Raw genomic sequence first — 20,939 nt, 5'->3', positions numbered from 1 at the left:
GGCTGTCTTGGGTCATGCTTTCCATGAGGCAACAATGGCCTGGGCATGGGTGTGTGGTGGGGCCTATGATCACCATATCATCATGGTCTCTTTGCTCACTTCTGTTACCGCTCTAGTCCTTATAAGCATTTGAGTTTGCAATCCCCTGCTAGACTTTTGGTTTTGTTCCTCTCTTTCAATTGGAGGTGCCTTCTTGAAAGTTGCCAGTGATTTTCCAGTTATGAGATACACGGGTGTTTCCTCCATTCTCATTATCCTTGAACTTTCTGCATCGATCACCTTTCTAGAAACCACACCCAGTCTGGCTTCCTTAGCCCCTCATTTTCCTATTCTCTTAGATCCCTAATGCTGAAGGATTTTGCTGGCTGTTTTCCTTCTGCCCCCTAAATGAAATCTTTTCCTAAGATGTCTTCCTGGAATTTTCTATCTAAGACACCACTCACCTCCATGGACTCAGTGAATCATGTGGCTTTTGCCACCCATCCCTTTATGTGAAGAGCTTCCAAATTTCTTTGCCTCTAGTGTCTCTTCCTCATGTTCTTTTCACATATTCCCGAAGGTCTGCTGGAAATATCCTTCTGAATGTGCTTCCAGCACCTTAGACTTAATACAACTGAAATGTAATTCATCATCTTGCCTCTCGCCCCCTCCCCCTTGACCAAAACAGGTCCCTCCTGACTAGTTAACTATTGATGGAGTTCTCACAGTGACCCAGGCTGCAAATCACTTTAGTCCTTTCCTTTGACCTCCATCCAAGGTATTTTTCCAGGCCCTAAAAACTCCTTTGCCCTGATGGGGTTCTCATGTGAATAGGCGAGGACAACACATAAACACGTGACTATCAAGTATGATGAGCAGTAGAGGAATGCGCAAAGTAAGGGAGGATTTAATTCATGGAGGGGAGACTGAGAATAGAAAAGTGGGCCTCAGAGGATGTGACATTTGAATAGGGCACTAAAGGAAGAAGGGTCGGAGAGGAGGGCAGGAGAAATGACTGATGTGGAACTTAAGTCAACTATACTTACAACTTACTGGCAATTCTGATGGTGGTCAAGCAGCCAGGTAGAAGGATTCGCCCACATGTATTTAGATTTGTGTAGGTTTTAGTTTGGTATGAAACAAATAAACGAGAGTTAATTACCATACGAGGATGGATTCTGCCAAGGGAAATAAGTGGGGGGAAACCAACTGAAGTCACTTCAATTCTTGCTTGTTGACTCTCTCCAAAACATACATCACTTTGTTGACAGGTGAATGTTTTAGACTAGCAATTATTTACTATTGACAGTTAACAAAGAGAGAGAGAGAGAGTTGGCAATTAAGACTTGGTGCAGATCAGAAAACTAGTAAAAAGTGCCCTACCCAAGTTGCAAGTGCAATGTCTGCGGTCCAAATCAGACTTAGATTTTGGAAACCTTCCGTCCTCTGACCATGACTTGAACAGCATTACCACCTGCCAAGGCTGAAGTCACTGCTAAAAAGGCTTCCCTAATGCAAGACCTCACCAGAATCTTTGTCCTTTGACCTTTGACCTTCAGTTTCTTCACTAGAACACACAGCTTTATTTGACCGAGATAAACAAAAGCCAGCAACTTTAAATATAACTGATTTTATTTGATCACCTTAACTGAAGTCTCTACATGAGAAAAGTTTCCCCATCAGCAGTTTTGTAAAGAGACATCTGGCTTCAAAAGCTTTTATTGCCTTTTTTTTTCTATTGTAAAAATATTAACTCAAGCATTTCTGGGGAGGCATGTAACAAAAATGCCCACATCAGGCTAAGTCCTGCTGGTTTCCACTGAGACTGTTTCCACAACACGTGGCTGCTGTTGTTTTTACAGAAACACCAATAAATAGGCAGTCCTAGAAACACAGCACATGGGTAGTGATCAATAAAATTAAATACTTCTTCATTTTATTTTTTTTTTAATGTTTATTTTTATTTTTGAGACAGAGAGAGACAGAGCATGAACGGGGAGGGGCAGAGAAAGAAGGAGACACAGAATCGGAAGCAGGCTCCAGGCTCCGAGCCATCAGCCCAGAGCCTGACGCGGGGCTCGAACCCACGGACCGTGAGATCGTGACCTGAGCTGAAGTCGGACGCTTAACCGACTGAGCCACCCAGGCGCCCCTAAATACTTCTTCATTTTAAAGCGAGTCCTAAAACATCACAGAGTGACTAGTGGAGAACACCGATAAACAGACTTGAAAAGGATTTACAATCACAGGGGTCTGAGCCTCCTGCCCACTCAGCCTTTATGCATCGGTAAGTAGTTGATCATCCTTTCTCATCTGCTCAGAAGCTTCGAAGGCATTCAGTTGAGATCTTGAAAACTGAAGCCCCGACCCAGTTGGGTACTGATCATCCATCTACCAAATGCATTCTTGAAATCAGAATTAAGCGTTGGAGGTCGGTCATCACACAGCGACCTGAGAGGAAAGTAGACTGTCACAGACGCCTTGTGATTTCAAACCCAGACCCTGGTGAAGCCAGCCTGGGTCACCCAGGGGTGGTGGGAGGACTGCACGGAGGTGGGCAGGGAATGTGATTCACTGTCTTGGGCTGCCCTTTGAACCAAATCAATGGAAGTCTTTCCTTACTTGTGATAAGTGCCTTCGTACACTGATAAGCACCATTTGGAAATCTTCACCATTCTGATAAACATCACTAGGCCAACAGGACTGTTACAGAATTCTGGGTCTTTCCCTGGGGCCAGACACTCACTTTGCAATATGCCTCCTGGGCAAACTCCAGTTCCCTAGCGAGAGGACTGTAAATATTATAAAACTCCGGAGAATTTCTTTTTCTCTTTATTGCTTGCTAGATAACAAATTAAACACATCAGAGGATTGAAAAGCCTCTAAGTTGTTTCTTGCTGTGTTGTTTTGCAGGCAAGAGAACGACTGATTAACCAGGCTGAATTCTTTGTACCTGTTTGCTCTTTGAAGCACAGAGTACAGGTGAGAGTGGGGGCGGCAGAAGCCGAGATGGGACGCAATGGTGTTTTCTACTCTTTTGCCACTTGAGGAGGTGGGACCGTGGGCCCGGGAGATGCCAGGCCTGGAGGATCCAGCTGCCTGTGGCTTCCAAGGCTGGTGTAATGGCTCTGTTCTCACAGAAGTGCTGACAGAACATGACAAATAGGAAACAGATGTGCACTGACCTCCCAAAAAAGTAATTCAAGGCTTCTTAATCTCCATAGGAATCCTTCAGAGTGAGAGATGCCACCTTCAGGCAGTGACGCACATGACAGTTAAAGAAGGGCTGCTGACCCCTCCTACGTTCTCTGTCCCCCACCATTCCCCCCCTCGGCCGAGGCCCTCAGCTGCCTTGCCCTCACAGACCCCATCCCCCTCAGAGTCCACTTCACATGTGGTCACCTCCCTGCCCACATGCTTTTCCCCACCTGTCTCCACACACAGACAGTCTAGGCGTTTATAGATGTACCACCTCTGCCCAAGCATTAAGGGCATTTCTCTCCCATTTCTGGATCCGTACTTACTTTGAAATGGTCCCTGTCACTGGGTCCATTACCAGCTCCAAATACTTCTGTGAGACTAAATACTGATTTGGAACCACTGAGTACACCAACTTTTGCCCATTTAACAACTTAAGTTAGAAATACTAGAATAGAGGGGTACAAAGGCCAACTGGGGAAACAAGTTTCAGGGTACCTGGCTTTGAGGACAAAGTACTGATCCTTCTGCATGTGGGCTCACGCCTTGCACGATACTATGGCTTTTCAGCTGCGTTGCTTATGTTCTTTGCAGATGTCTAGCTGCATCCCGCAAGAATGTGGGTGGACTTCCCAGAGTTTTGCCCTCCCAATGGCTAGAATATTTTGTGGAAGACTTTCTTCCTTGCCAAGTTGTTGGTGTCTCACAAAACAATTTATGGCAACATTTCTCCCGAGAAAGAAAGCCAAGTAAGCCCAAGGCAGTGCAAGCTCATTTCCATTGCTGCCGATGAGCAATCAACTACGTCCCTCCAGTTAATCCCAAATTAGTCTGGTTTCGATGTCTACGCACTTCTCAGTGGGCCAGACCAGCTCTTACTCTCGAAGTCCAGGGGATTCTCTGCTTGAAAAGTCAATGCATTCCCTTACTTCTATACATCATAAGCCAAGAATTTCCCATCTTATTTGGAAGTAAATAGAAACTTCTGGACTAAAGTGGATGGAGTTTGTGGAGCTTAAACATTTATTCTTGTATCATATAAGACTAAACCATTTATCCAATTTTGGGAATAATCAAAATGCACTTTTTATTGGAATGTGGAATTGTTATTTAGATACGTGAGTTTTGTAAATGAATAGAAAATGTCAAATATGCAGTTTGTATGCATTAGCTCAGTTAGAGTGATAATAATCCTGAGATGGGTAACATTATGTTAATTTTATAGAATGGATAAATTAAGTTTATAGATGTGAAATAATTCGTGTTAAAGCTAAGAAATGGCAGAGCAGGATTCAGTTAGGTTTGTCTGTAACAGAGGCTCCAAAAGGATTAGATGGAAATGGGGCAGAGGACTTTTCTTGAAGCTGTGTTTGCATAGCTAGCTCATGGCTTTACTTAGTATACTTATTTGGGTTGGATGGAGAGGGTGGTGGAGATCTGGGGTCTTTAGCCTTTCTACAGCAAGCTGCTCCTTGGGCTGTCATTGTTTCTCTGACTCCAAGATCCACTGTCTTTCAATTGATATATTTGCAGCAGGCGATCCCAGGAAGGAAATATTAAAGACAAATGTGCAATTAGTAGACTATTGATCCACAGATGTATTAATCCAAAGTTGTATTCGCTGCCTGTTTTTCTGGTTCATCCTCTATCACTCCCCCCTATACACTTGGAGATCCAACAACACGGTGGGAGTTTTTTCAGTCTTTCCAAGGTCCTGCTTTCTCACTTCTAGGTCTGTCTTTGTACATGATCTTCCCTGTACCTGGGACATTCCCCTCCTCACTCCTGCTTTCTCCTCTGCCTACACCCACCCATCTCCTGGCAAACAGTTAAATCTCAGCTTCGATGTCATCCCTTCCTTCCCATGTCATACTATTATAACCCCCATCATGGCTGCCATTTTTAAGGGAGGCATTCTGGAACACAACCCTATGTGCTTGAATTCTGACTTTGGCCTGATTGTGCAAGTTTGGGCTACTCACTAACCCTCTCGGGATTTGACTTCCCTCACCTTTAACGGGGACAAACAACAGTGGCACCTGAGTTTTAGAAGTTGATTTGGGTTCACTGAGAAAATACCTTTCAACCTTTTAAAGACAACCTGACTTGTAGCAAGCCGTCTATCCATGTTAACTATTACCATTGTTTACAGTAATTAGGGAGGGACTGCCACTAGGATGGTCACCACAGCATCCCAGCGCACATCACAGTGCCTACGAATATTTGCAGGACAAATGAATCTCCAGTTGCACAAACATAGCATGTCCACTGCTCCCAACCTCAACCACTGTCATCTCTTATCTGGATTCTGAAATAGGCTCCTAACCCATGTTCTGCTTCTATCTTTGTTCCCCTCCAATCCATCCAGGGGGATCTTTTCCAAACTTAAGTCCACTTACACTGTTCTTCCGGTTTCCCATCTCACTTGGAGTAACAACTGAAGCCCTTGCAAAAAGTCCTCACCTCTGCCGCTCTTCCCTTGCTCACTCAGTTCCAGCCACGGTGGCCTCTTGGGTGCTCCTTGGAATTGCTTTTGCTTTAGAGAGCATACTCTGGCTGTTCCTTCTGCCTGGATCACTTTTCCACAGATAATTGCTAGCTAACTCCATCCTCTCCTTTCTGTCTTGCTCTAATGACACCTTCTCAACAAGGTGAAAATAAATCACCCTATTTAAGATTGCAACTTTATGACATAAAAGAATAATAAATAGAGGGCAGGAGGAAACTTTTGGAAGTGATGGCTCTGTTGAAAGCATACAGTGGTGATAGTTTCACTGATACATATGTCTCTTCAAACTTAGCAAGTTAACACATTAAATATGTACAGCTTTATGTCAATCACACACCAGTAAAGTGGTTTTTAAAAAAAATAAAGTTGCAACCTTGTCCCTGCTCAACCCCAGGCACTCCCAACCCCTTTGCCTTGCTTTAATTTTCTAACTTAACACCTTTTGACTTCACACTTTAGTTAACTTCTTTATTATTACTATGTTTAGTGTTTATGTGCTGACTGTCTCTCTAGAATGCCAGCACCACAAGCACAGGGACCTTTGTTTATTCACTGATATATTCCCAAGTGCTTAGAAAGGTACCTGGCACACAGAAGGCACTCAATAAATATTCTTGAATAAGTGGTTACATGTGTATGCATATGCATACCGATCCAGAGTTTCAGTTTATGGTTACTAAGGGTTGGTAAACTCAACAGAGGCGCTGACTCTTCCAGGTGAGAAAAGCAAAGACTTCTCCATTTGCAGTTTTGACATAATGCCCCAGATAGATTTCATCTAAATGGGTCTTTTCAACAAAAGGGGCATTGCACAAAGCCCAGTCTTTGTGCAGCCTCCACACTGTCTTTGGCAGTGTAGATGCTCCGCCCTCTAGGCGTGGCCCCGAACATGTGGCCTTGATGGAATGTCCCGATTAGTTACCAGATGTGCCTGAGCAGCTCTGGGGAGCAACTTGTCCGTTCAGATCTCAGCGCAGAAGCGGTTTTCTTGAGCAGTTCAGCTGCTACCTTCTAGGGCTGTCTCTACCCTGCTGCACCCCTACAGAAACTCTCCCTCAAAGTCTTCAGTGTTTTTTCCCTAGTGACTGCGAAGAACAAGCAATAATTTCTTTTTTTTTTTAATTTTAAACTTTTATTTATTTTTGAGAGACACAGACAGCGTGAGAACGGGGGAAGGGCAGAGAGAGAGAGAGGGAGACACAGAATCTGAAGCAGGCTCCAGGCTCTGAGATGTCAGCAGCACAGAGCCCTAGGCGGGCTCAAACCCACCAGCAGCGAGATTATCATCTGAGCCCAAGTCGGATGCTTAACTGAGCCACCCAGGCGCCCCAGCAATAATTTCTTATTTATAATTACAATGGTCATTTTGACTGAATATTTCAGTCCCAATACGACTATTCTGCAGTACATATAATATTTTTTGTCTTATTTATGTGGACTCAATATAAGACATTGTAACAAATAGAAAATCAGGATATAGAATGTGCTGACTCTTGACATGTAAAATTTCCTGATCATTGGAGATGATTTATATGAAATGTCCAGAAAAGGCAAATCTATGCACACAGAAAATGAGTGGCCGTCTGGGGCTGAAGGTGGGAATTGGGGAGTGAATGCAAATGGAGGCAAGGTTTCTTTTGGGAGTGAAGAAAATATTCTAGTATTAGATTGAATGACTCTGTTAATTTACTAAAAATCATTGAATTATACACAAAAGTGGGTGAATCTTATGGTGTGTGTATTGGTTTGCTAGGGGTGCTGTAACAAATACCACAGATTGGGTGGCTTTAAACAACACAAATTTATTTTCTCTTCGTTCTGAGGCCTGGAGTCCCAGATCAAAGTGTGGGCAGGGTCAGGTCCTTCTGAGGGCTGTGAGGGAGGGATCTATTCCAGGCCTCTCTCTTTAGCCTGCAGATGGTCTTCTCACTTTATCTTCATATCATCTTCCCTCTATACATGTCTGTGTCCAAATGTCCTCTTCTTTTAAGGACACCAGCCATATTGGATTAGAGTCCACCCTAATGATCTCCTTTTAATTTCATTACATCTTGAGAGATCTAATCTTGAAATACAGTTCTATTTGGAGATACTGGGGGTTGGAACTTTGACAGAGGAATTTGGGGGGTACACAATTCAGCCCATGACAATACAGGTGTACCTTGCAGACACTGCACATTTGGTTCCAGACCACCACAACATAGCAAGTCAAATGAATTTTTTGGTTTCCCAGTGCATATCAAAGTTATGTTTACGCTACGCTATAGGCTATTCAGTGTGCACTAGCATTATGTCCCAAAAAAGCCAAGGCACATACCTTATTTTAAAAATATTGCTTAAAAAATGCTAACCATCATCTAAGCTTCCAATGAGTTGTAATCTTTTTGCTTGCGCAGGGTCTTACCTCGATGTTCACGGCTGCTGACTGATGAGGTTGGGGTGGCTGCGGCCATTTCTTAAAGTAAGACCACATAGGGGGCACCTGGCTGGCTTGGTGGAACGTACAACTCCTGATCGCAGGGCTGTGAGTTTGAGCTCCATGTTGGTTGTAGCAATTACTTAAAAATAATAAAGAACTGGGGCGCCTGGGTGGCGCAGTCGGTTAAGCGTCCGACTTCAGCCAGGTCACGATCTCGCGGTCCGGGAGTTCGAGCCCCGCGTCGGGCTCTGGGCTGATGGCTCAGAGCCTGGAGCCTGTTTCCGATTCTGTGTCTCCCTCTCTCTCTGCCCCTCCCCCGTTCATGCTCTGTCTCTCTCTGTCCCAAAAATAAATAAACGTTGAAAAAAAAATTAAAAATAATAAAGAAATCTTTAAAAAAAAAAAAAAGACCACAATGAAGTCTGCCGCATGAATCAAGTCTTCTTTCACAAATGATTTCTCTGTAGCACGTGATGCTGTTTGACAGCATCAACTAAGTTTATATAATATTCCAAATCCTTTGCTGTCATTTCAACAATCTTCACATCATCTTCACCAGGAGTAGATTCCACCACTTTCAGGGTGCCTGGGTGGTTCAGTCGGTTAGGCGTCCGACTTCGGCTCAGGTCAAAATCTCGCAGTTTGCAGGTTCGAGCCCTGTGTTGGGCTCTGTGCTGACAGCTCAGAGCCTGGAGCCTGCTTCGGATTCTGTGTTTTCCTCTCTCTCTGCTCCTCCCCAGCTTATGCTCTGTCTCTCTCTCTCTTTCTCAAAAATAAATAATCATTAAAAAAAAAAACTAAAAAAAAAGAGAGCACTTTCTTTGCTCATCTGTAAGAAGCAACTCCTCATGTGTTCAAGTTTTATCATAAGATTGCAACAACTCAGTCCCATCTTCAGGCTCCACTTCTCACTCTAGTTCTCTTAACTGTTTCTACCACATCTGCACTTTCTTCCTCCACTGAAGTCTTAAACTTTCAATTTATAACAAACACAGTATCTGTGAAGTACAATAAACTAAAGCACAATAAAATGAAATATGTCTGTATGTACATTATACTTCAATAAAGCTGTTTAAAAATAACATATTAATTGAGTACTTAGTAGGTCTAGGTACTATCTAAGTACTTTACATGTATCATCTCATTTGATCTTCTCAATGACAGTATGAGGTAAGTATGTTTCTGCCCACTTTCAATTGAGGAAGGAAGGCACAGAGGTTGAATAATTTGCCTGAGGTCACAAAGCCAGTCAGCAATGGAGCCAAGATTCAAACCATGTAGCCCAACTCCAGAGCCCACATTTTTACTCCCTATGCGAATACCTACATGTGCCAGGCACTCAGGCCTTTTAACACCATCCTCCGATCAGTTTCATGATGTCAACTGTATGCAAAAGAAAACTGAAGTTTGGAGAAGTTAAGCACCCTGCCCAAGTTCTACAAGTCTGTGATGGGCTTTCTCCAACACCCAAGCATTTTCTCAATACTATGATATTTTTAATTATGTGTAACTGTGGCTCACCCTTTTTGATGGGAGACCTCCAGGACAAGAAAAAAGCCTCCCAGCACAATAGATGTTCAATAAATTGTTGTGGGATGAATGAGAACATATTGAAAAGGACTGGTCTGTAGTTTTAACTTCACAGTGATGGATAAAGGAACCTGCTCATGCTGGAGCCTCAAACCTGCACTTCTGGAGACTGACCACTTGGGCTGCAGATCATTTTGCATGGGCAGTTCATGACACAAACTCCAGAAATTACCTCTTGGCTGAATACTTTTGTATGGGGAAATGGGCACACTCACAGTCTGCTGGTGGGAATGCAAACTGGGATGGACTTTCCATCGGGCAACTGGCAATTGGCAAAAGCCTTATACACACACACACACACACACACACACACACACACACACCCTTATGTCCTCATAACTCCTTATCCAAGAACTTATAAATGTTATGAAAAAAATTGGGGACAATCTAAATATCTAATAATAAAAGAATAATTATGGTATAATCAGAATGAAATAATATGCAGTCTTTATTGATGGTGTCGGTTTTATTATTGTTTCAGATAAAGTTCATGCTATATAATATTTAGTAAAACAGAGCAAAAAATAAAACCTGTTACATGGCAGTTCACAGAAAAAGAAATACAAAGAGCCAGTAAGCATATGAAAAGATACTTATTTTCATTCAGAATGCAGAGAAAAGCAAATCGAAACAATGGAATATTTTTCACCTGTGAGATCGACAAAAAGTTGGCCAGGAGTGTAAACAGGCACTCTAATGTACAATTGTCAATAGTATAAATTGGTGCAAACTTTTGGGAGAAATTTGGGAATAATATTAAAATTAAAAAATGCATATCCCCCTTTTTGACCTAGAAATATTACTTCTAGCAATTTTACTTTGCCCTATAAAAATACATATATATGCAAAGATGTTCATTACAGAACTGTAGTAGCAAAAAACTTGGAAACAAGTTTTCATCAATCGCCAAATGATGAAGTAAATGGTGGAGATTTGTACAGTGAAACATAAATAAATAGCTCTTAAAGTAAATGCTGTCAACATTCTGTGCTTATTTGCAAAGATATTTACATTAGTCAGGGTCCAGACAGGGATGCAAAATTCATGTTAGGTAATTCAAAAGAGAAAATTTAATATAGTAATTAAGTACAAGAGGTTAGAAGCAAGCTATTTTATACCAGAGGGTGGTGACTCAAGGACAGAGGCAGCCCTACAGGCAAGGCACAGGCAAGTGGGAAGTTGGGATGGCAGGGCCAAGATAATTCTATCTGAGGCCATTTCTTCTACTCTTCTTTTCTTTGTGCATCAATTTCAATCTCTCCCTATAGACCAATTCTCTATTCTCCAGGCATACAGCTGCATCATCTGTAGTTCAAGTACCAATAATGGCTGAGAATAATCCCAGGAGATAATCTGATTCATCCAGATTGGGTTAAGCATCCACCCAAATATAATCATGTCTGGCCAGGGGGAAGGGCCACAGAATTCACCTCTGTGAATGGTGATTGTAGTTCTCAACCAGAGGAGCCTAGGTTGGGGAGATCCTATCTACTACTGACAATATGGCAAGATGGATCTGTACTGATGCCATTTACCAAGGTAGGGAATTTGTGATGGTGAGAAGATCAGAATAGAGGACAATAACTTAAGTTTTGGACATGTTCAACTGAGACGCTCATAGAACATCTAAACCTATTGTCAAGGAGATAGATGAATGTACAGTCCAGAGTTTAGCATGGGAATTTGGGCTGGATATCCTGGCTCGGGACAATTAGCATACAAACAGTATTTGCAGCCAGGGGTAAGTAAGAAAAAAAAATATGCTGGTTCAAGATAGAACCATAGAAAATAGAAAATATTTATAGGATTAACAAAGGGAAAGAAGGAACACTAAAGGAAACAGAAAAATTGGCCAAAAGGACCGGTGAAAAAACAAACAGAAAAAAATCACAGAGAGAGGAAGGCAGAGAAGAAAGAGAGAGGAAGTTTCTAGGAAAAGAAAGTGGTCAATTCAGTTAGATAAGATAAACCCTGAAAATGCCCAGTTGGATATGGCCCCAAGGTCTCTGATGATGAGGGCATCAGAGTGAAGGAAGAAACCGAACTGCAGTCAGTTTAGGAGGTTAGGAAATGAATTCCTCAGACTGAATGCCTTTGCAGCTACTCATGAAGCAGGGAGGTGACAAGCCTCGGTAAGATTAAACAGAAGAAATGAGTCATTGTGCTTAAGCTTCACGGTTCTTTTGCAAATCTCTTTTGTATGGGGTAACTTGGGCTAACCTAAGTGGGCTCAGAACATTGACGAAGGCCCAAACTCAGGCTTTTACTTTGAATTCACAGAGCAAATCCTAGAGCTCCCTCTTGGGGTTGGCAATTCTTGTACATTCCTAGTCTTGGAAACCCAAGAATAAGCAGACTATGTGGCTCTGGGGCTGTATGTGGCCCTCAGCCTGTTTTCCCATGGCCTGGTAACTAAGGATGGTTTTGTTTGTTTGTTTGTTTGTTAATGTTCTCAGTGCTTGGAAAAAAAAATCAAACAAAGGAAAATATTTTATGATGTGGAAATTTTACGAAATTCAAATCTCCGTGTCATTAAATGCATTTTCGTTGGAACACAGTGCTCATTTGTTTAGGGACGGCCGATTTCATGTTACAATTGCAGAATTGAGCAGCAGTGACAGAGAATGTATAGCCCCCAAGGCCTAAAATACTATCTGGCCCTTTTGGATAATGTTTGCAGACCTCTACCATAGAAGACTGGACAGGGCAGTCCTGACACTTTAGATTGCTCTTAGAGAGATAAAAATAGCTTAGTTCTGGTCATCAAACTCAATAAAAACACACTATAAATTTTGTCTAATTTCCCAAAGTCTTAAGTACAGAAACAACTCGGCATAAGTAGACCCACATGAATGGTACATTCCAGGCCAAAGTCAGTTTTCACCTTTGGCTTATTTGTGCTTGTGATATCTTGGGACACAGCTGGGCAAGACTCTGTGCCTAGCACTGGGACAGGCTAGAGTAGATGAAGAAAAAGCCAAGATCTGCAACTAGAATTGTGCCCTAGTGTGGAATAGACCCCGGGCAGGTCCTAAAAGTTAAATGACAGAGAACACTAAAAGGCCAGTGATCGTTTATTGAGCACTTCCTGTATGCTAGGCATGTCAAGTGCTTTATATACAATTATCAAGATAAACAAAACCAACTCGCCCTCTTTTGCCAAGAGTGAAAAAAAGTGTGAAGGACGGTAATAGAAGTATATCATACTTTCACAGCAGGATGAATAACAACACAAAAGAGAGGCAAACAAGATACTATGATGGGTCAGAGGAAGTGAGCTTAGTTGGGAGGAGGGAGAGGGAAATTTGGGCCTGGAAGAAAGGAAATATTTTAACAAAGGAAGAAGATGGAAGGTGTAATAGCAGGAGAGTGCAGGGTAGTACATTTGAGGAATAGCACGAAGGTTCTACTGGTTGAAATGGAGGATGTGTGTAAACTAATTTTTTAACTTACAAATTTATTTTCAGTTTGCCATGAAAGCCTTTCTGACTCTGCCCAACAGGGGAGATCTTAGGTTCAGTTACACCTTGACTCACAACTTGACTATAGACCGCATTTGGACACTCCAAAGGCTACAGCCTGGGAACCACAGACGGCCATCAGGACATGGGCATGTGCTCCCAGGAGTCATTGCAGCAGTCCGTTGAGCATGCGCTGCAGATTCAAGGAAGCAAGGTGCCCATCAGGCAAACATAGAAGCTGCCTTGGCTTACAGGCCCTACTCCCTGCAGGAGCCAGTATCTCTTATAACCACTTCCTAGGTATAGTTTCTAGAGTTCCTGTGAGAGACACACCAATTACTTAGAGTCACAGCACTCAGGGAAGTCCAAGGATGTGACTTCCTGCCTAGACTGATTGTTCTCTCACTCCAGACATTGTTTACCAAACAGAGATCGCCTTCCCCATGCACAGTGTTGCCTGGCGGCATGATTGACATACTGTCTTTATCACATTGCCTGAGAAACCAAATTCTGAAGCAGAGTCAAATTCTGAAGCAGAGTCAAATTCTCAAGCAGAAAGGGAAAAAGGTTTTGTTAGCCCTTTACTCATCCTCCCCAACATCTACTCCAATGTCACTGCTATCCTCAAAAGTAACTTCTGTTAATTACTTTTCTAAGAATTTACATAAAGTTGTATACACATCGGTAGGCATTTAGTTTATATCCAATTTTTCACTATTACAAACAAGCAATTAACATCCTTCTGTACATATGAGAGTGTTTCCTAGTAGTGAAATCATTTGATTAAATGATAAATATACAATCCTAATAGATAATATTACACTGCTATTAATACTCTTAATGCACACTAGCAGTGTATGAATGCCAACCCCCCTATTCACTCTTCTGTGACACTGTTTATTAGAAATCTTTAAATATTGTCTCTACAGTGAATGAGAAATGGTCTTGCATTCATTTACATTCCCCCAATAACAAGCGAGTTTACAGATATTTTCAAATGTTTATTGACCATTTGTATTTTTCATTTGAATTACTTGGTCATATTCTTTGCACATTTTTCTATTGAGTTGACTTTACTGATTTGTGGATAATATACACACACCCATATCTATATTATTATATATTATATGTATTAAATTCTACATATGTGTACTATGTTAGGCAGTGTATATATTACATATTATTATATATGTTATATGTTATATATATTACTACATATGGCATATATATTGAAATGTTATTTATATACACATACAAATATTTGGGCATTTTCAGATATATAATGGGAATTATTAATGATTTTTGATCAGGACAGCTTGGTGCTGGGAGGAGTGATTAGGCATTGGGGTTTTGCAGTTAGACCTGAGTCTGCCCAGTTCAAATGCTTTCTAATATGTGTCCTTGGGTAAAACACTTAATCTCCTTGAATCTCACTTTTCTAATTTGTAAAATGGGATAATCATATGCATTCACTGAGTTGTCTTCTTTTTAAATTTTTAAAAAATGTTTACTTATTTTTTGAGAGAGAGAGAGAGAGAGAGAGAGAGACAAAGTGTGAGTGGGGGAGGGGTAGAGAGAGAGGGAGACACAGAATCTGAAGCAGGCTCCAGGCTCTGAGCTGTCAGCACAGAGCCTGACGTGGGGCTTGAATTCACAAACCACGAGATCATGACCTGAGCTGAAGTCGGACGCTCAACTGACTGAGCCACCCAGGCACTTCATTGGATTGTCTTTAGCTCAGTTTGGGGCTATAAAGTATTCAGTCAATGGTAACACTTAGCATTATTTTTAAAAATTGAAGTGTAATTCACAAACTATAAAGTGTACAAGTCAGTGGCTTTTTAGTATATTCACAAGGTTGTGCAACCATCACCACTATCCAGTGCCAGATACATTTTCATCACTCCCAAAAGAAATCCTGTATCCAGTTACTCCCTACCCTCAACCCCCATCCCCTGGCAAACCCTAATCACTCTTCTTCTTTTTTTTTTTTTTTATTTTAATTTTTTTTTAAAGTAAGCTCTACACCCAATGTGGGACTTGAACCCATGACCCCAAGATGAAGTCACGTGCTCTACTAAGCAAGCCAGGTGTCCCTAAGCCCTAATCACTTTCTATCTCTGTTTTTGCCTATTACATATATTTCATATAAGTGGAATGATACAATATATGGCCTTTGTGTCTGGCATCTTTCATTCAGCATGTCTATATGGTCTATCCATATTGTAACATAACACTTCACTTTTACTGCTGAATAATCCATTGTATTGATATACCAAATTTGATTTATCCATGCATCAGCTGATGGACATTTGGATTGTTTCTATTTGGGGCTATAATGAATAATACTCACACAAATATGCATGTACAAGTTTTTCCATGGACATATGTTTCCAATTATTTTAGCTATATACCTAGAGGTAGAATTGCTAGGTCACATAATAACTCTATGTGTAAATTTTTTTTTTAAAGTTTATTTATTTAAGCAATCTGTACACCCAATGCAGGGCTCGAACTCACAACTCCGAAATCAAGAGCCTCACGTTCCACCAACTGAGCCAGTCAGGCACACTTATGTTTAACTTTTTTTTTTTTTAAACGCATATTCATTTTTGAAAATTAGAGAAACAGAGCACGAGTGGGGGAGAGGCACAGATAGAGGAAGACACAGAATCCGAGCAGGCTCCAGGCTCTGAGCTGCCAGCACAGAGCCCAACGCAGGGTTCAAACTCATGAACCATGAGATCATGACCTGAGCCAAAGTCGGTTGCTTACCTGACCAAGCCACCCAGGCACCCTAATGTTAACTTTTTAAGGAACTCCCAAACTATTTCCATCAGAACCCATGCTGATTTACATTCTCATCAGCAATGTGAGAGAGTTTCAATTTCTCCACATCCTTGTAAACACTTGCTATTGTCTGTCTCTTCTATGATAGTCATCCTAGTGAAGTAATACCTCGTGATGGTTCTGATTTGCATTTCTCTAATAACAAATGATGTTGAGCATCTTTTCATGTGCTTATTGGCCATTTATATGTCTTTGGAGAAATGTCTATAGAAATCTTTTGCCCAATTTTTAATTGGTTGTCTTTTTATTACTGAGTTGTAGGAGTTCTTCATATGTTCTGGATACTAGCCGCTTTTCAGATATATGATTTGCAAATATTTTCTCACATCCTGTGGATTGTTTTTTCACTTTCTTGGTAATGTCCTTTGAAGCATAAAGTTTTTTGTTTTTGTTTTTTAGTTTATTTATTTTTTTTGAGAGAGAGAGCATGAGTGGGGGAGGGACAGAGAGAGAGAAAGAGAGACAATCCCAAGTAGGCTCCGCCAGTGTGGAGCTAGACACAGGGCTCGAAACTATGAACCATGAGATCATGACCTGAGCTGAAACCAAGAGTCGGATGCTTAACCAGCTGAGCCGCTCAGATGTCCTGAAGCAAAAAGTTTTTAATTATGAAGTCCAACTCATCTATTTTCTCTTTGGTTGCTTGAACTTTAGGTGTTATATTCACATTTTATTCTTTTTTATTCAATTATAAATAAAATTGTCTTCTTAATTTTATTTTCAGTTCATTGCTAGTGTATAGAAATATAACTAACTTTTGTATATTGATCCTATATCCTGCAACCCTGATGGATGCATTTATTAGCTCTACTAGTTTGTGTGTGTGTTTATTTCCTGGGATGTTTCTAAGTACAACATCATGTTGTCTGCAAATAGAGATAATTTTACGTCTTCCTTTCTGATCTGGATGCTTTTTATTTCTTTTTCTTGCCTGGTTGCCCTGGCTAGAATCTCCAGCACAATGTTGAATAGATGTGGTCAAAACAAACATCCTTGTCTTGTTCCTGATGTTAGGGGGGGAAAGCATATAGTCTTTCACAATTATTTATAATGTTCACTATGAGTTTTTCTTAAATGCCCTTTATCAGGTTGAGGAAGTTCCTTTATAGTCCTAGTTTGTTGTGTATTTCTATCATAAGAGGGTGTTGGATTTTGGTCAAATGCTTTTTCTGCATTTATTGAGATGACCATGTAGCTTTTATCCTTTATTCTTTTAATTTGGCCAATTTATTAGTTGGCTGGGGTTGCCATGACAAAGTCCCACAGGTTAGGTGGCATAAACAACAGAAAATTTAATGTGTCATCAGGGTTGGTTTCTTCTGAGGCCTCTCTCCACGGCTTGTAGCTGGCTATCTTCTCCCTATGTCTCCACATGGTCTTCCTAAGCTTTTTACAAGGATCCAGCCATACTGAATTAAGATCCACCCTAATGACCTCATTTTGACTTAATTACCCCATTAAAGGCCCTATCTCCAAATACAGTCATATTCTGAAGTACTGGGCATTAGGACTTCAACTTACAACTTTTCAAGAGACACCATTCCACCCCTAACAGCCTGTAATGCAGATTGGTTTTTACATGTTGAACCAACCTTGTATTCCTGGGATAAATCCCACTTGATCATGAGATCACTTACTCCTTTCTATATGTTGCTGGATTCAGTTAGCAAATATTTTGTTGAAAATTTTTACAAACAGCTAGTGTTATTATTCTTTATTCCTACCAAAGTACTTTTACATATGCTATTTCACTTTCCCTTAAACAGAATTCTATGAGGTGGGTAGGATATTCACATTCACTAATGCAAAATGAAGCTCAGGAAAAGTGAAGTGATTTTCTCCCAATTATAAATTTGCAGTAGTAGATAGTATAGACTGGAATCAAAACTATAGATGGGAAGTACATTAGCGAGATGAAAGAAAGCAGGATTTGGTAAGAACAAAGAGAAACTTTGTATGGCTGGATGTTAACAGGGTCAATTTGAATGGCATCAGTGATTTCAATGATGTAAGAACTGAGGTCATCTGCTGATGTGCACAATAAGAGTAAATAGACTTGTGGTTTCAATTCATGCATGTAATTAAACCAAGTAGAGATGACAATTCTCATTAATTTTGAGATCATGATTTGACCAGATTAGCTGACGGAGAATAAGCCAAAGTTTTGATGGTAGGGATTTGACTATGTCAGTAACAGTACACCATTCCTTCATTCTTGGAAAGTTAGTTTCCAAGGTGACTGCCAATTCATACAATCTTCTCTAATCCTTGATGGAGTTAGTACCATGACTGTTCAGTCAGACAACGCTGAATTCAAATTCTATTTCCAGCCCCAACAGACTGTGTGACTTTGAGTCATTTAATTTCTGCAAGACTGTATTCCCTCATCAAATGGAGGAATTGAATTAGATGTTCTCTCAACTCCCTTCCAGTTTTATGACTCTTATTTAGTGAATAAGGGGCGTGGTGATTCAGTTCACTGGAAATTTTTAAACAGCAATGATGAATTCGCTAAGGGTAGACTAAGGAATTACTAAAGAGCAATGAAGCCTAGAGGGTAGAGAGCAGGTAAGCCAGGCTGGGTGGCCAGCGAAAGTGGGAACGTAAACAGACTGGGGTGGGTGGGGGGAAGGCTACCCAGAGTTAGGAATATCATGGGGCATATTACACAAAGCTACAGGAATCTAGGTGGTCAATTAATTACAAATAACTACAAATAATTAAAAAGCCAGACAAGAGAGTCCAGGCTGGGGCAAAACACAAATCATTAGCCACCTATTTTTACATCAGGATCATGATGTTATTGATCTCAGTTCACTGAATGATCACTGAAGAGCAAGAATTGAACCTGAGTCTCTCCAGTAGTTTCTGAAGTCCTGGCCCATCAGCTTCTCTAATCATTCACAAGTCATGTTTCATGTTTCTGAACTGTCACATGACACTTCATAATGAACAGGAGGCAACGTTCTGATAATCAAGACATCTGTTTTTCCTTTTCACTTAACTTTATTTATTTTTTTAACTTTATTTATTTTTAGAGAGAGAAAGCCTGGGAGGGGCAAAAAGAGAGGATGAGAGAATCCCAAGCAGACTCCATGCTGTCAGCACAGAGCAAACATGGGGCTGGAACACACAAACTGTGAGATCATGACCTGAGCTGAAATCAAGACTCGGACACTTAACCAACTGAGCCACCCAGGCACCGCCACCCACCCCCCCCCCCCCCGTCTTGTAGAATATTTTCAAAGTTTATATAATTCTAAACAAACTTTGCCACTTAAAATGTTTAAACATTTTAAGATGAAATTTCTAATGTCCATTTAAACCATTTTTAAAATGTACAAATCATTGTTTTTGTATACGCACAAGATTGTGCAATCATCACTACTAATTCCAGAACATTTTATCACCCTAAATAGAAATATCCTTCTCCCCATCCCCTGGCAGCAAGTAATCAACTTTCTGTTTTTGCAGATTTGCCTATTTTAGCAATTTCATATAAATGGAATCATACAATATGTGGCTTTTGTGTCCGACTTCTTTCACTTAGCATGTTTTTAAGGTTCCTTCATGATGCAGCAGAATCAGTACTTACTTCCTTCTGGCTGAATAATGTTTCACTGTGTGGATACCATGTTTTATTTACTCCTTCATTAGTTGATGGATATTTAGGTTGTTTCCTTTTTGGCTATTATGCATAATTCTGCCATGAACATTAATGTACGAGTTTCTATATGAACATGTTTTCATTTCTCTTGGTTATACACCTAGCACAATTACTGGGTCATTATTGTAACTAAGCTTAACTTTTTGAGGAATGGCCAAACTATTTTCCTAAGTGGCTACATTTTTTTACATTCCCACCGGCAACATGTATGAGGGTTCGTTTCTTCATATTCTCAACAACTTTTTTGTTCTGTTTTGTTTACAATTATAGCCAGTGTGGTGGGTATAAAAGTGGTATCTCATCATGACTGATGGTTCTGATTTGCATTTTTCTAATGATTAATATTGAACATCTCCTTATGTGCCTAGTGACTATTTATATTTCCTTGGAGAAATGTCTATTCAATCCTTTATCCATTTTAAAATTGGGTTGTCTTTTTGAGTTATAAGAGTTTTCTATATACTCTGGAGAGATCCTACTTGGATTAAAAGCCAACACAGAAATAAGAACTGACAGAGGGCAAAGCTGAGCCATGATGACGTATTTTGCATTCTTATATTCATCCATGCATAAAGTCAGACTTACCTCCATGAAGCTTAGTTTTTTGAACCAACACATTCTTGGGGCTAATCTGACTAGAATAATGGAGGGGTGATCTTCCATGCCAGGATCACTCAAGTAGAATGGGACTTTTCCTCCATTAGTTTTTCTGGTCAATCCCCAGGCCCTACCCTATACTGTGGGCATTGGGTAGGAAGCAGGGGAAAGATGAATGATGTCTGGCACAATTAGAAGTACCACCTCCTGGGGCGCCTGGGTGGCTCAGTCGGTTAAGCGGCCGACTTCGGCTCAGGTCATGAGCTCGCGGTCCGTGAGTTCGAGCCCCGCGTCGGGCTCTGTGCTGACAGCTCAGAGCCTGGAGCCTGTTTCAGATTCTGTGTCTCCCTCTCTCTGACCCTCCCCCGTTCATGCTCTGTCTCTCTCTGTCTCAAAAATAAATAAACGTTAAAAAAAAAAAAAAATTAAAAAAAAAAAAAAAGTACCACCTCCAACCCCATAGGGCCTCTGGTGAAAATTTTAAGACTACAGAGACCTTTGCAAAATCTCCATAATGCTTATAAATTCCACAACTTAAAAATAGAGCAACAAAGTAAAAAGTAAGGCAGATAAATACAAAGTATCTAAAAATGCTAAAGTGGGTAAATACAGAAAATACAGAATCCTTGCATTAGGCATAGACATGGTTGCTATTTTTAAGAGCTCTGT

At 40.7% G+C, this 20,939-nt stretch overlaps 1 protein-coding gene across 2 annotated transcripts in view; it reads right to left on the bottom strand.

Annotated features, from left to right (window-relative positions):
• Positions 1–2,106: 2,106 nt before the first annotated feature.
• Positions 2,107–20,939, bottom strand: part of YEATS4 (YEATS domain containing 4) — a 40,906-nt gene continuing 22,073 nt past the window's right edge. Inside the window, exon 7 of one of the 2 annotated variants that reach the window (XM_030323190.1) lies at positions 2,107–2,430. In XM_030323190.1, coding sequence (XP_030179050.1) covers positions 2,363–2,430 — 68 coding nt within the window. In that variant the 3' untranslated portion in view covers positions 2,107–2,362. Of the gene's footprint in view, positions 2,431–11,573; positions 13,350–20,939 lie in introns of those variants that run through there. The other variant, XM_030323189.1, reaches the window with a different exon arrangement.

Source organism: Lynx canadensis, chromosome B4 (assembly GCF_007474595.2).
Source record: "Lynx canadensis isolate LIC74 chromosome B4, mLynCan4.pri.v2, whole genome shotgun sequence".
Lineage (NCBI taxonomy): Eukaryota > Metazoa > Chordata > Mammalia > Carnivora > Felidae > Lynx > Lynx canadensis.
Note: the sequence above shows the minus strand (reverse complement) of the source record. Positions and strands in the feature narration are given on the sequence as shown.